General features: G+C 58.4%; 1 protein-coding gene across 1 annotated transcript in view; it reads left to right on the forward strand.

Moving 5' to 3' along the window:
• Nucleotides 1-340: 340 nt before the first annotated feature.
• STARD8 (StAR related lipid transfer domain containing 8) overlaps nt 341-14,251 on the forward strand; it is a 40,973-nt gene continuing 27,062 nt past the window's right edge. The window contains 2 exon segments of the mRNA XM_036402423.1: nt 341-453; nt 2,662-2,695. Of these exon segments, the coding sequence (XP_036258316.1) occupies nt 409-453; nt 2,662-2,695 (79 nt within the window). The 5' untranslated portion in view covers nt 341-408.

A 14,251-nucleotide genomic window follows, 5' to 3' on the forward strand; every position in this document is an offset into this window, starting at 1 on the left:
GGAGAGACAATCTGAACCGTCCAGAGTTTGGGTTTCTAACGTCCTACATGTGCCTTTGACAACCCAAACCCCTCTTCTCCCGCTCTGGAGTGCCGGTCACCCCTCGCCCCTTCCCACTGCCTGGGAATGGGAGCAGCTCGGGTGCGTTCCAGGCAGGAAGGAAAGCCTGGAGCTGTTTAAAACTCGCAATCTTCAGGGAATTTCAATGGCGTCCAAGCCCGTTCCCAACCAACTGAATAACGGTGCAGGGTTTGAATGCTGGCCCGCCTCCGCCGCCGCCGGCCGCTCCTCCCTCGGCGCCGCCCGCACCGGGCTCTGCCGGCTCCGCCGCCGCCGCGCTGCCATGGGGGTGCCGCGGGGGGCTCTCCCCGCGCTCTAGGGGGGGTCTGCCGGGCCCCCCGGCACATCATGCCATTGCTGGACTTCTTCTGGGCTTGCTTCAAAAGAGCCAAGGTAGGGGAGCGCTCTGTCCGTCGCTGACACGCTCCGCTTTGCGAAGCCTCGGCAAGGGGCGCTGGGGACGCTCCCCGGCGGTGTCGGCGTCTGCTCCGGGGGTGTCGTGCCCGCGAGAGGGTTTAATTTTGGCTGGGCCGTGTGTAGGTGCGCTGGTCCCTGTGCCCTGAGCTCTCCCGCTGCCCTTTCCTGGGTCACCGTGTCCCGGCAGCGACAGCCCTGGGCGGGCAGGGGGCTGTGCCCGGCGAGCTGGGCTCTCACTGTGTCTGTCTGTCTGTCTGTCTGTGTTTTTGTGTGCGTGTGCCCACCCTCAGCCCCCCGAGGTGGTCAGCCCATGCCAGGAGGGTCCTGCCATGCCTGCCTGTATGGTGTGGCCGGGCTGGGACATCCTTCCCAGCCCAGAGGCTCAGGTCACCCGTGCCGTGGCTGTGGGACCGTGGCCAACCTGGAGGATCAGGGCAGCTCTGAGCAGGATGACAAAGGAGCAACAAGGCCAAGGGCTCCCAGCTTTTCATTTCCTGCAGCAGCAGTTCTCATGGGGTGACATCTGAGATTTTTCTTTAGCGTTTAATTCATCTGTCACCTTAATAACAAACAACTCTCCCTGCCTCTTCCTGATCACTGTTGGTTTATTGTGTCCCAGCCTATGCAGTGTGGTGGGAGGTGAGCTGGAGAGATTGTGGAGTTATATTTAGTGTGAATTTCAGGAGCTTCAGAATTGGGAAAAGTGTTAAAATCCCTTTTCAGACAGTGCTGTAACACCGGGCTGTGCTGGGTGAGTGGATCTGCTGTGGTGAAATGAATGTGGAATGCATGCTGTCCCCCCGGGCTTTCAGTGTGCAATGCTTAAAATAGTTGAGTCTAAAAATGACATTTGTGAAATTCATTGGTAATATTAGTGGCTGTCTTGTCCCTGCTGTCTCATCCCCGCTGTCTCTAGAGAGCTTAGCTGTCCTCATTAACCCTGTTTGTCCCTGTGTGCTGCCTGTTGGCATTGCCATCCTACTGGTGGTGGCAGGGACAGTGACACTGGGTCCTGCATGGCCACTGGCACAGCTGCAGCTTGGGATGGCTCCAGCCTGGCCTGCACAGATTCTAGTGCCCATGGGTTTCAGTCCCAAGCACCCAGCAGTCCCCTGCCTTCAGCCCGTGTCTTTGGCCCAGCGTGGGGTCTGGTGGCCCAGCTGGCCAGGGCACCACCCTCCTGGTTGCCTTCAGTGGCCTTCTGTAGGGCTGAGCCTTCTGCTTCAGCCTGGACCCGCTCTCCTCCCCATGCCAGCGCTGCTCAGCTGCTCACCACCAACAGGCGAGGAATTCTCACCTTCCTTGCTGAGGAATTTCTTAAACAGAAAGAAACGTGCTGGGCTCTGTCTGTGGGATTAAAGTTTTCCAGGCTAAATTAGGTGGATCTGTGGCTGGTGGAAGATTTCATGGGAAAAGGAAGGTGTGGGAACAGATTGGGCAATGCCAAAGGATCCAGAGGAGCTGGGTGACCCCCGCTGTGGACAGGGGCATGCTGTGAGATCCAGCGATGACTCCAGATCTGGTGATGGCACCCCTCGGGCAGGCAGGGCTGGGGAAGCACAGCAGCAGGGACGTGGTTAAGCCTGGCTTTCCTGGGCCAGCTCAGCCCTGCTGCCCCGGCAGGAAGAGGGGTCCTGGGGTCCGTGGGAAAGCCGGGCTCGTCCCTTGGCGCATTCCTGCGGTGATCCCGCGGGGCAGCAGCACTGGAGGGGCTCAGTCTGCACCCAAACAGGGACTGGGGGCCCTCCCGGACTCTGGGCTCACCTTGGGACCGGGAATGGGGACCTTCTGCTGCTCCTCCACTCTGCAAAGTGCTGCTGTGTCCCAAGTGCTGCCCTGCTGCTCTGAATCCTGTTTCTTGTGGCTTCCCTCGGGAGCCGGGCTGGTGGGTGCCAGCTGGGCACTCCATCTTTCCCTGGTGCTCAGGGCCCTTGGGAGTGCCAGTGGTGTTTTACAACCAGTGGGGTGATGCCCTTGGGAGAAGCCTTTGCCAGGGCCCCAAGCATCATTGCTTGTTCCAGCTCTGGGCCAGCACTGCTGGTCTCAGGTCACTTCTGGGCACAGGGAGGCTGGAGCAGGGAGCAGGGACGAAGCCCAGATATGAGGGGCAGCATTCCACAAATGTGAGAATTAAAATGATTTAAAAAATTATTTTTGGTTTTTTTTCTTTCTTTCTTTTCACAGAAATTCACGTTGTTAGAAGATAAAAAAGATGCAGGTAAGCTGCAGCAATAATCTTTGGGGCAGGAGTGCCCTTGCTGTTAAACAAGGGCAGGTGAGCAGGGATCATGGGAAGAACAATGTCCACTTGCTGGGTTCTTCTGCCAGCAGTGTGATTTCTCCCCAAAACTGTTATTTTCAAGAGAATATATTTGCAAAGAGACCTTGGTTACTTTTCAGGTCCTCTTGTCTTTGTGGTGAGCAGCTTTGTGCTCAGCAGATAATGCCATGGGGAGCTCCAGAGCCTTGGCACTGCAGTGCCATGGGCAGGAAGGGCACCCCTGGCTCGGACACCCCAGCTTTGTGTGCCTGGGTGTCTCAGCCATGACTGTGGGGCAGGAGGGACTGGCAGTGCAGCTGCAGGCTGATCCTGGGGGTTGTGCACGGCTGCTGCTGCCCTGATCAGACCTCTGCCAAGGTGGGGGCACAGGCTGAGGATGGGGCTGCCCTGCCATGAGGGGTTTGTGGGGGCTGGAGAGGCTGGTGGGGGTCTCTGGGAGCAAGAGGAGGAGGAGGAGGAGGAGGAGGAGGATGTGTGTGCCAGCAGGACGAGGAAGCAGGGACGGGGATGGGGCTGTGGCAGGGGGGCAGAAGAGCCTTTCCTCATCCCACTGTTGGTGCCTTGGGGGTCTTTGTGCAGTGACACCCCCAGAGTCAAACCTGTCCCATCCTATACAGGGTGTCCCATGGCTCTGGTGGCCCTGGAAGTGGAGGTACCTGGAGCTGGGGTGGCTCTGCTGCTTTGGGCACAGGGCTCAGGACATGCCCTGTGGATGGTGGCTCTGGTGTTGGAGGTGGGTGCAGTGGGGCTGCCCACACTGCTGGCTGGAGCCCTGGCACCATGGAAAGGGAACCCACCATGCAGGGAGCCCATGGGATGTGCCTGGGGATCTCCAGGCTGTTCCCTGCCCGAAGGGTGGTGCACTGAGGGCCTCTTGTTTTCATGCACATAGGGGTGAAGTGAGCTCTGAGTCTGGCTGGTGAGAGCCCAGAGCACAGGAGAGCTCTGGGTAACAAAAGGTGCTTTGTGAGAGAGCCCCAGAGGTATCTTGGGTGGTCTCTGGCCCTTGCACGGGAGAGATTAAGAACATAAAAGTCAAGAGTTAAAGAGCCCTGTGGAAGGGAAGGGGCAGGGAAGGCTCCTATGGATCACACTGTGACTGGGATTTTGGGGCAAAAAATGTTTTTAGGGTTTTTTTCCCCTTGGTTAAGAGTGCCTGTAGAATCCAGGTCTCTCCTGATGAAGGCTCAGTGACACTCACATGACCCCAGCTGACACCTGCCTGTCACATGTCCCTGTCCCAGCTCTGGCTGCTGGAGGGATGCTGGGTGGCCATGGGCTCTGGGGGCAGGAGGAGCGGGAGCCTCATGTCCTGAGCAGGAGCCTCGTGTCCTGAGCAGCTGCAGAGTTTCTCACTGTGGGATTTGTCACCTGTGACTTGATGTGATGATGGAGCCATAGCAGCTCCTGGTGTCACTGTGACCTGCAGCAGCACAATGCCTGGGGCAGGCTGGGGTTCTCCCTTTCCCATGGATTACACTGGACCAGCCTGCAGGGGGGTTGTGCCCCTCCACTGGGAAGGGGCCAGGACAGATCCTTCTGTCCTCTTCACTCATTGTCCCCAGAAGATGCTCAAACAAAGGGGTCATTCAGGCTGTGGGCTTGGGGACACCATTCCCTTCCCTTATGATGATTTTCAGTCACTTTGGATGGGTGACACGAGGACTCCCAACACAGTAGCATGAGGCAGGGTGGAGATGGTTCTGCTTTATCCCAGCAGCTCTTGGTGAAATGTCTCTTCCATCAATTCCCAGAGCTTGCCTCTAACTTTCCCCCTGCAGCACTGCTGCTCTCCCAGCACACCTGGCTGACTCCCTGGGCTGTTTTCCAGGCATGGACAGACCCACTCCCAGCCCCCTCTTTGAAGCTGTGGTTGTGCTGCCACAGCCCCTTCCCTGAACATTGGCTGGATGAGGTCATTAGAACACCTGGGTATGCCATGGCAGCTCCTACAGTGATGGTGGAAAACAACTTGGATTTCATCTGCCTTCTTGGAGGTGATGTTTCAGCCGTGGAGCACGTGGGGACTCCTGTGTCCCTGCTCTCCCTCCTGCTGCCCTGCTTTGCATCAAAGCCCTCCCTGGCCCACCCTGCTGTCCCCTCGGATGCATGGGACTCAGAGCTCCTGCACAGCCCCAGACCAAACCACTGGAACAATCCCAGCTGGGTCAGGTTTCCATGGATTTCCTAACCCTCTGTTTCCTCTCCAGCATTCACTTCCCATGTATTGTTCTGGACTGAGCAGAAAGGAAAAGCTTGAAGAAAGGAAAGGCTCACAGCCTGGCCATGCACCTGAAAACTGCATCCTCAGAATAAATTCCTACCAACAGCAGGAGGGAGGGATTGGGAGGTGCTCTGCCCATGTCACAGAGCAGTGGCTCCTCTTGCTGCTCAAGGACAGGGACAGAGCTGGTGGCTCCTGCCAGCACAGCCAGACAGTGGTGTCACAGTGGTGACATTGCAGCATTTCAGGGTGGGCTCCTGTGGCTGGATGTGGTGAACTAATAGGGAAAAGCAGCGCAAGGGACTCGGCTGAACTTTTGCCCCTGCATGAAATAATAAGGTTGTATTTACTCAGCATCTGGATCACCGAAAATAACCTGCTAAATTTAGCTGTTGTTGATGTGTTGTCACAGCTGAGCTGTTCTTCTCTCCTTGCACAAAAATCTCCTGCACTGGCTTGGTGGGTTTGTGGCTGAGCACAAGGCCCCGTCCCTCACCTGACCTGAGCCCATGACTGTGGTTCCCTGGGTTTGGGGACAGAGGCAGAGACTGGGATCTGATTTTGTCATTGTCTGAACGTGTTGGAAGGGAGAGGGGCTGGGGCTGGCAGGCCCTGGGGTCTGTGGGTGTGCAGGGGCTGCTGCTCTTGGCACTGGGGCCATGCTCTGGCTGTGGCATCAGAGGGGACCCATGGAGTGAGTGGGATGCTGGATGGGGCAGCAGGGACCCATTCTGGGCACTTCTGGGACTCTTTGAGAAACTGCTGCTCTTACATGGTGGAAAAGGCAGTCATGGGGCTGGGTGTGGGTCAGAGCTCTGGGAAGTAGAAAAGCTGAACCGAATGTGATTATTTGTGGTTTTGGTGGGACATGTGATGAGGGGATTCTGTGCTGCTCCTTCCTCTTCCTCTTCCCTGCCCTCCTGGGTTCAGGCTTGGCTGGTGAATCACCAGTTCTCATTCTTGTGTCCCTCTGCCTATAAAATTTGTGTAGCTCTGACCCCCTGATGACTGCTGCAGTGACAGAGACCCCTCCCCCAGCTCAGCTCCTTCCTTCTGGGCTTTAATTCCAGGGCTGGAAGTTTTCCCATTTCCTGTAGCTAACAAAATACAGATTCCCCCCTCTGGACAGCAGGATCCGCTCACAGGTTGGGGGATTTTCTTTGAAGGCCAGAAAGGAAGAGCCTGGGTTAGAGAGGACGTTTTTCTGTGTTGGTGAGCTTCAGAGCACGTGGGAAGTGCAGGGAATGAGCTGGGAAAAGGCTCCTTTAGCCACCTCATGCCCGGAGTGTCGCCAAGTTTTTCCCATGGCAGCAAGGAGTGACTGAGACTGACTGGAAAGTAACTGCAGGCAGGAAAGTACATTTCTATCTGCATCCTCGGGTGGTTTGCATGAGACTGAAAGGAGCGAGAGGGAAGTTCTGAGTGTGGTCATTTCCCTGAAATTACCATGAGAAAATACACTGAAAACTGGTGGAAAGGTTTGGCTGGGCAATGGTTTTTCTTTGGTCAGAACTTGGACATGCAAACTGCCTTAACATGCACAGGAAGGTAATCCTTGTGCCTAAAGTAGCCCCTCAGTCCTTCTGGGGAAAGCTGGTGCAAAGGGGGCAGGCATGGGGCTGGGGGAGCCTCCTGGGGCTGTGTGATGCTCACGGGAGTTTGTTTTCAAAGCCCGAGAGGTCAGATGGGGAAAAAGCAGTGTGAGGTGTTGGCAGGCCAGTCTGATCACGTTAATTCCTTCCATTCTTAATGAAGAACCCCTGAGCCCTGCCCGGCGCGTCCGCAGGGCTTTGAAACATCCGCCCGCCCCCGGGAGCGGAGGCGGCAGCGGAGCGGGGGTGACTCAGTTTTGGGGGGGTGCAGGTGGAACACGTGGCTCAGCATCAGCTTCACCTCGGCCCCTGGTGATGCCCGAGCCTGGGGGACGGGGCTGAGCGGAATCCCAGGTCCCGGGGATGCTGCGGGACCAACCGGGGCGAGCTCTTTCCTCGGCCGGAGGCGCGGCCGGGGGGGCTCCGCCGGGGCTGCGGGGAACGGGCGGAAGGGGAGCGGGCGTTCCCCGGGAGCGGCCCTGGTGCCGTGCCCGCATCCCTGCGGGTGAGGAGCCGCAGCTCGCCCGTCCCGCCGGAGCAGCGATGGGTCGCCGGGACGGGGCTGGGGTCGCGGCTCCGCGCCGGGGCTCCGGGCGTTCCCTGGGGCTGCGGCTCCGCCGCGCTGCGGCCGCGGCTCCGTGCGGGGGGAGACGGCGCGGGCGGGCAGGTGAGTGCGGGGCCGGGGCTGCGGGGCCGAGACTGGGGCTGCAGGGGCTGCAGGGGCCAGCCCGGTGCGGGGCTGCGATCAGCCCGGGGCTGCGGGGCCAGCCCGGTGCGGGGCTGCGATCATCCCGGGGCTGCGGGGGCCAGCCCGGTCCGGGGGCTGCGATCAGCCCGGGGCTGCAGGGGCCAGCCCGGTGCGGGGCTGCGATCAGCCCGGGGCTGCAGGGGCCAGCCCGGTGCGGGGCAGCGGCGGCAGCGGGGCCGGCCCGTTCGCTGCGCGGCGGGCGAGGGACGGGGCTGGCGCAGGGTGGGCTCCGTGCGGGTCAGTGCGGTGGGCGCAAAGGGCAGATCACAGACAGGGGATGCAGCTCACTGAGGGGCGCGGGCTCTGCTTTCCGTCCAAACCCGAGCGGTTTTGGAGGTGTTCTGGGCTCTGCCCGACTGTCTGTCCTGTCTGAGTGATGCCGGTCACAAAGCCGAGGCGGGGACTGTTCTGAGCCGACTGGTAAAGCAAATGATCCTCTCGAGGGTCGGTCAGGTGAAAAGAACTTCCACTTTTCATCAAAGAAAGAGCATTATTTTGTATTTGATAACGTTTTAATGATGCTTGTATCAGTCATTTTGTCGAGGCTGTGAAAATGCTTAAGGAGTTCTTGTTCATTTGGAACTCGGGTGCTAAAACTGGTTTGATGTGGCTTGTAAAGATGCCTGTGATAACAGGGTGTGGGTAATGATCTTGAAAGCCATTTATTTTGGGTTCTGTGAAGGAGGAACTGCTGCTGCCTGGTTTCTCCATCGGCTGTGATGCTTAGTGAACAATTCCACCTCACACCTGGAGACTCATTCTTTCTGCTGATAAATGATCCCTTCAGGAATGGCCCAAATCGCGCTGGGTGGACAGGGGCTATTCCTCAGGGATGAGAAGATAAGCCTAATTTGTTGTAGGCGAGGGGGAAGTGGAGTTCTCTAAAGATCTCCCACTTCCAGACCCCGTGCCAGTGACATTGCCTGGCTCAGAGCTGGCACTTGTGGCAAGTTGTAGCCAGGGGCTGTTTGCCCCATGGATCAGGGGGGACAGGATCTCCTGTAGGGGACAGGAGATCATTTTGGGATCATCCACATCAGAGCAGGGAGCACAGATCCTCTCTGGGGTCTCCTGGAGGGTCTGTGGTTGCTCCCAGGAGCCAGCCCTGCCAGGAAGATTTTCACAAGATTGCTTGGCATCCTGTCTCTTTCCACACATGCTGGTAACCCCGTGCATACTTCCAAAGATGGACCAGAATGGAAAACCACATTCTTTGACTTGCAAAGCACTACCTTTATCTTTGGGACCACAGCCCACTTGCCTTGCCGTGTGTCCCCCTGCAGCCCCTTGTGCCCCTTGGTGGGCCTGTCTGGAGGCAGGAGCAGCAGCAGTAATCCCCCCACCCCTGCTGTGATGAGAGGAAGCTCTGACTCGGGTGGGTGAGGCAGGAACAGTTGGATAATGGAGCTGGTTGCTCATCACTTGCCAGCATTTTGCCTTCCAGGAGCTGGGGGCTTTCTGCTCTGCTCCAGCAGTGGCCACATAATCCAGATTCCTCGGATAAATTCCTGCTGTTTCTCCCAGATCTGTGGCTGCTGTTTTAATTGCCTGGAGCTCCAAGGCAGACACAGGACCCTTGTTGCACAAACCCAGCTCCATGAATGATGCTGTTGTGTGTGTCTCTGAGCTTCTCTTTTCCTCCCTCTCGCCCTCCTCCTTTGGAAGCCGGGGAATTCAGCACTGCTGAGATCCTGCCTGCTGTGTTCATGCAGCTGGCAGCACAGCTCCAGCTGCCATTTCGGGTGTGCCAGTCGACCTCTTTCCCCTGATTTCCCTCTCATGAAGGACATTGAAGCCATCTTCCTCTTGGCTGGAGCTAGTTTGCTCCCTTCCTGCTGGTGTAAGGCCAGCACTGGAACATCCCTGTGGTCCTGGAAGCTCCAGGTGGATGGGCAAAGGTGGTTTCTGGGCTCTCTGTGCTGCAGATTCATTGTTTTCAGAGGTGTTAGGGATGCCCTGTGGGCCTGGGGCTCCCTGTGGGATTTGCTGGGTACCCTGTGGTTGGAAGGGCTGAAGTGGCAGGACCTGGGTGATGCTTTTAGGGCTGGGGATTGGGAAAAGCCAAAAGATGTTCTGCACTAGGGTGGCTGGACAGAGATAAATGGGGCATCCGAAGGTGGGCAGGGATGCCAGTACAGGCTGGGCCCGTTCTGCCAGGGGGTGGCACCCTTCATGAGAAAATAACACGAGTTTCTCCCGTTCTCCGTCTACAGCAGTGGAAAAACAGGAGCCATGGATAATGCATTAGCAGGGCAGGAGTCCCCTGGCAGCTGGGTGTGACACACATGGCCCAGACCCCATCGCCTATGGGTGCCTTTTGGGGCTCTGTTTGTATTTATATGCCTGAAAGAAAACTGTAAGCTTTTTTCCCCCCCAGTTTATTTGAGTTGTTGGAAAGAGCAGCAGTGAAAAGGCCGTGATGTGCTGGAGCAGGCTGTGTCCGGGGGGTGCCTGCGTTCCCCTTCTGCAGGGGGTTCCCAGCTGGAGCAAATGTGCTCTTCCCGTGGATTCTGAGTAGTTTTTTGTCCCTTTCCGCCGTTTCCTTGCTGTGACTCTTCCGGGGCTTTCATGAACCGGGGGCAGCAGAGGGATCCGTGTCCCTCAGGGTGTGAGGGGGTCGCGCTTTGGCACCCCCGGGCCCCGCCTGGCAGCGGCCGCTCCCGCTGCCCCCGCCGCCGCTTTCCAGCTCAGCGTCTCCGCGAGATTTCCTGCTCTTGCCTCCACACCCTCCCTTGTTCCTGCTTCATGCAAGGAACGAGGGGAAAAATGCCTGAAACCTCCGAGCCCGGCGCTTTTCCAGCGGCCGTCACCGTGTGGGGACCACCCGGGTGAAACAACCATCCCGGCTGTGCCGGGGTGCTGGCTTTGGGGGTCAGCCAGCACTCCAAGGCTCTGTGTTTCCAGAACCTCTGCTCGCCCTCTGTCCCTTTTTGTCCCCTCCCCATGAGCCAAGGAGCCGGACTGTGGTGAGGCTGGGACTTGCGGGGGGTCAAGGCTCGCCTGGGTCCTGACACCCGGATCCCCCTGACCCCTCCTCTGCCCGGGGTGCTCACAGCCTAAATGACCTCCCAGCGATCCCCCCCGATCAAGAGCTTGTCCCTGCGCTGGGGCTGACCCCGGGGGGCACCGGCTGCCTGCTGTCACCCCCTGCCACCCCCTGGCTGCCCCTCGGGTCCAGCTGGCGAGGGGCTCTCACGCACAAAGCTGCGGGAGGAGTTTGCAGCCAACAAGGGGCGCATTGAGCAGCCTGTGCTGAGTCCCTTTCCTCCGCGGGGAGAGCAAGGGCAGGGGGGGGCTGTGGAGGGACAGAGGTTGGTGGGAGGAGAGTCAGGAGCTTGGGAAGGAAGGAAGGAGATGTGCCTCTCAGACTGAAAACAATGGGGAAAAATCCTGTTTTTTAACTTGATTCTCCCGTGTTGGGAGCTTGGGCATCCCTCCAAGCAGTGATTTCCAGAGGAAAGGTGGTTTCTGGCATCCTTGCAATGTACCTGGTCTCCTGCTTTTCTGGTCATCCAACCCCAGATCACTGCCTGTCTGCATCTCACCCTTTGCCTCCTCTGCCTCTCCCTCCATGCTTGGGCTGGTGCTTCCTGGCCCCCAGCCCTTTCACCTCTCATTACTCACAAAAAATTTCATCCTTCAAGTCCATTTTAAGCACTGTTTTCCCCTCTTGCAAATCACCTGTGGCTGTGCCCCTGTGGTGTGACAGGAGTGTGTGGTCCAGAGCCAGGTTGTGAGGGGTGTGTGCCATGAAGAAGGTCCTCCTCACTCTGTGCTGTTGGAATAGTAACTACAGAGCAGTGCAAGGGGTTTTTTGGGGACAGTAATAACTACAGAGCAGTGCAAGGGGATTTTTGGGGACATGAGTCCCTGCGAGCAGCCCCACTGCTCCTCTCAATGCCTCCCTGTGGCTTCCACTCCAGCTGTTCCATCTGCTGGCTCTGACCACAGGGAGAGCTGGGGACAGCCAGGTGTGTCCAGAAATTGTCCTGGGTCTCCTGTTTGTGGGGGGAACAGCCTCAGGGATCCCTGTGTGTGCTCAGCCCTGCGGGGAGGTGGCAGCTGTTGGTGTCCCCATCCTGCAGCCCTACGGGCCAGGCCAGGCCCTGCAGTTGCTGCTGCCAGTCTGGGAGTGGAGGGGGAGGGATGGATGAGCTGGGGGGACACAGGGGCCTGGGGCACTGCGGGACATGGACAGGGCTTGGGGTTCCACTGGGTTCCACGTGTGGCACAGAATCACAGAATGGTTTGGGTGGGAAGGGACCTTAAAGTTTATCTCATTCCCTCTGCCATGGGCAGGGACACCTTCCATTATCCCATTGCTCCAAGTCCCATCCAACCTGGCCTTGGACACTTCCAGGGATGGAGCAGCCACAGCTTCTCTGGGCAACCTGTGCCAGGGCCTCCTCGCCCTCACAGGGAAGAATTTCACCCCAACTAACCCTTCTCTTTTTCAGTGAGAAGCCATTCCCCCTTGTTCTGTCCCTCTATCCCTTGTCCCAAGCTCTCCTGGAGCCCCTTTAGGCACTGGAAGGGTCTCTGAGGTCTCCCTGCCTGGCTCCATGGCAGAGGGGTCCCAGGAGGTTCCAGGTTCCATCTCCACGTCCCCCTTCTCCGGCAGCGGCCGATGAGGCACCGGGGAGCCCCCGCCGCTCCGGCCCGGGGCCGGGGCCGAGGCCGCGGGCGCGGGGCGGTCCCGGGGGCGGCGGGCGGATCCCGGGGCGGGCGGTGCAGGGCATGGGGAGGCGGATCCCAGGGATGGGGGCCGGATCCCGGGGATGGGGAGGCGGATCCCGGGCGGTCCCGCCGCACAGCCCCGCACCTGCCGCTCACACCGACAACAGCCGGAGCGCCGGCTGGCACTGCCGGGCCCGGCCACCGGGCCCCCCCTGCGCCCCCCATCTCCTCCAGAGCCCTCTGTCCTCCCCATCCCTCGACAGGTCCCCCGAGAGCGCGGCCAGACGGGGCACAGCCACAAGGTAAATGGGGAATCTGGGGATGGGTGCGGGGGGTCAGTGCAGAGGAGGAGGAGGAGGAGGTGGGTTTTGGGGGAAAGCACCCAGCAATCTGCTGTCTTTGGCTGGGCTGTGCTCCGATTGTTGCACAAGCATGGCAGAATCCTTTCCTGAAATCACTTCCAGCTCTGTGTGTAGTGGAGTGAGTCGACAGAGAGTGACGGAGAGATACAGTGGCCTCAAGTTGTGCCGGGGAGGTTTAGTTGGCTATTAGGGACAATTTTTTTCTCTGAAAGGACTGTCCAGCCGTGACACAGGCTGCCCGAGGCAGTGGTGGTGTCACTGTCCCTGGAGGGGTTTAACAGCTGTGTAGCTGTGGCACTTGAGGATGTGGATTAGTGGTGGCCTTGGCAGTGCTGGGCTCGGTGGTCACAGTGGGTTTTCTAACCCGAATGAGATTCTGTGATTCACCTGTGGCTCCAGCAGCACCGGGATGCCCCAGGTGGGATGGGCGCGCTCTGGCACCGGTGTCCCTGTCTGGACGGACTCGGTGCCTGCAGGAGGTGGCTGTGCTGCAGGCAGGGAGGATGAGGGGTTTGGAGCTGGTGTGCAGCTCCTGACAGCCTCGTGCAGTAACTGGATCCCCCTCTGTCCTCCCGGGCTGAGTCACGGCCGTGTGTGGGGCGAGAATCCGCGGCTGCCTCTGGATCAGCCGGTTTGGGTTCGTTCGGCACGTTCGGCTCCGGCTCAGCAATGCTGACCCACACACGGCTGGCAGGGCTCAGGAGGGATGGGGGTTTGGGCCACCCGCCTTTCCCCAGGGCTCCTCCTCACCTCCTCTGCCTGGGATAAGTGCAGGTAGCCTGGTGGCTGGGAAGGCATGGATTTGCCATCTGTCAGGGGACTCCAGATGAGGCCCTCTCACTGCAGCGGGGGAGGCTGGGCTCTGAGTCCTGGTTTTCAGTGCCATGGGCACGTTTGCAGCAGGTTGGTTCCTTTGGAGGCTGGGCTCTGAGTCCTGGTTTTCAGTGCCATGGGCACGTTTGCAGCAGGTTGGTTCCTTTGGAGGCTGGGCTCTGAGTCCTGGCTTTCAGTGCCCTGGGCACGTTTGTGGCAGGTTGGCTCCTTTGGAGCCCTTTGTTGTTGTAGGGAGGGGTGGGTTTGCTGTGCCTGTGTCATTTGTCACACTGTGACCCAGCAGTGCTCTGGGGAAGCGTGCTGCCAAGGTGAGAGGCTGCTTCCTCAGGGGCTCTTTGATGTGCCGAGCTCAAACACCAGCTCTTTGTGTGTTTGGATTTGTGGTTTGTGTTCTGAAATGCTCTGTGTGCCGAGGGCAGCAGAGCCTCTTCTACTTAAAGACCTTTGTACAGTCCCTGGATGTTGGAGTGCATATCGTGAATTTTTGGCAGAAATCCACACTCTTTTCCTCTTGCATACGTGAACTGTTATCAATGGCTGTGCCTTTTTCTGTTTGCACTCTCACCAAAGCCCAGCTGAGGAGGTGGCTGTGCAGCCACCCCTTGCTGCTCTTGGCATGTGTGTCTCCCTCTATTCTTGCAGGGGGAAAAAATCAGCTCCCACCCTTATCCTGACAGCATTTTCTGTGTGTGGCAAAACACAAAGTTCCAGCACGGAGCAGGTATCAAAGCTCCTTCTGAGGAGCAGCTCACGTTCCTGCCATGTGCTCGCACTTCCTCCAAGAAACCTTTTTCTGATAAAAGACTGAGTGCATAAATCCAGCCGTGCTTCTGTTGAGAATTCCTTGTCTGCATCGCCTCCAGTGCCCAAACCCCAGTGTGTGTTCACAGGACAGGCTGCCAGTGCTTCAGTTTCGTAAGAGAACAAAATGTGGTTGTGCCCAAGGGCACGTCAGTACTTCCCTTACTAATTTCAAAAAGATTTGAAGGTTCTCAAAGTCAATTGAAGTGAGTGGGAGAACGAAAGGTCACCCTTTCCCCGAGGGCATGCTGAGGC

The sequence above is a fragment of the Molothrus ater genome, chromosome 14 (genome assembly GCF_012460135.2).
Source record: "Molothrus ater isolate BHLD 08-10-18 breed brown headed cowbird chromosome 14, BPBGC_Mater_1.1, whole genome shotgun sequence".
Classification (NCBI taxonomy): domain Eukaryota; kingdom Metazoa; phylum Chordata; class Aves; order Passeriformes; family Icteridae; genus Molothrus; species Molothrus ater.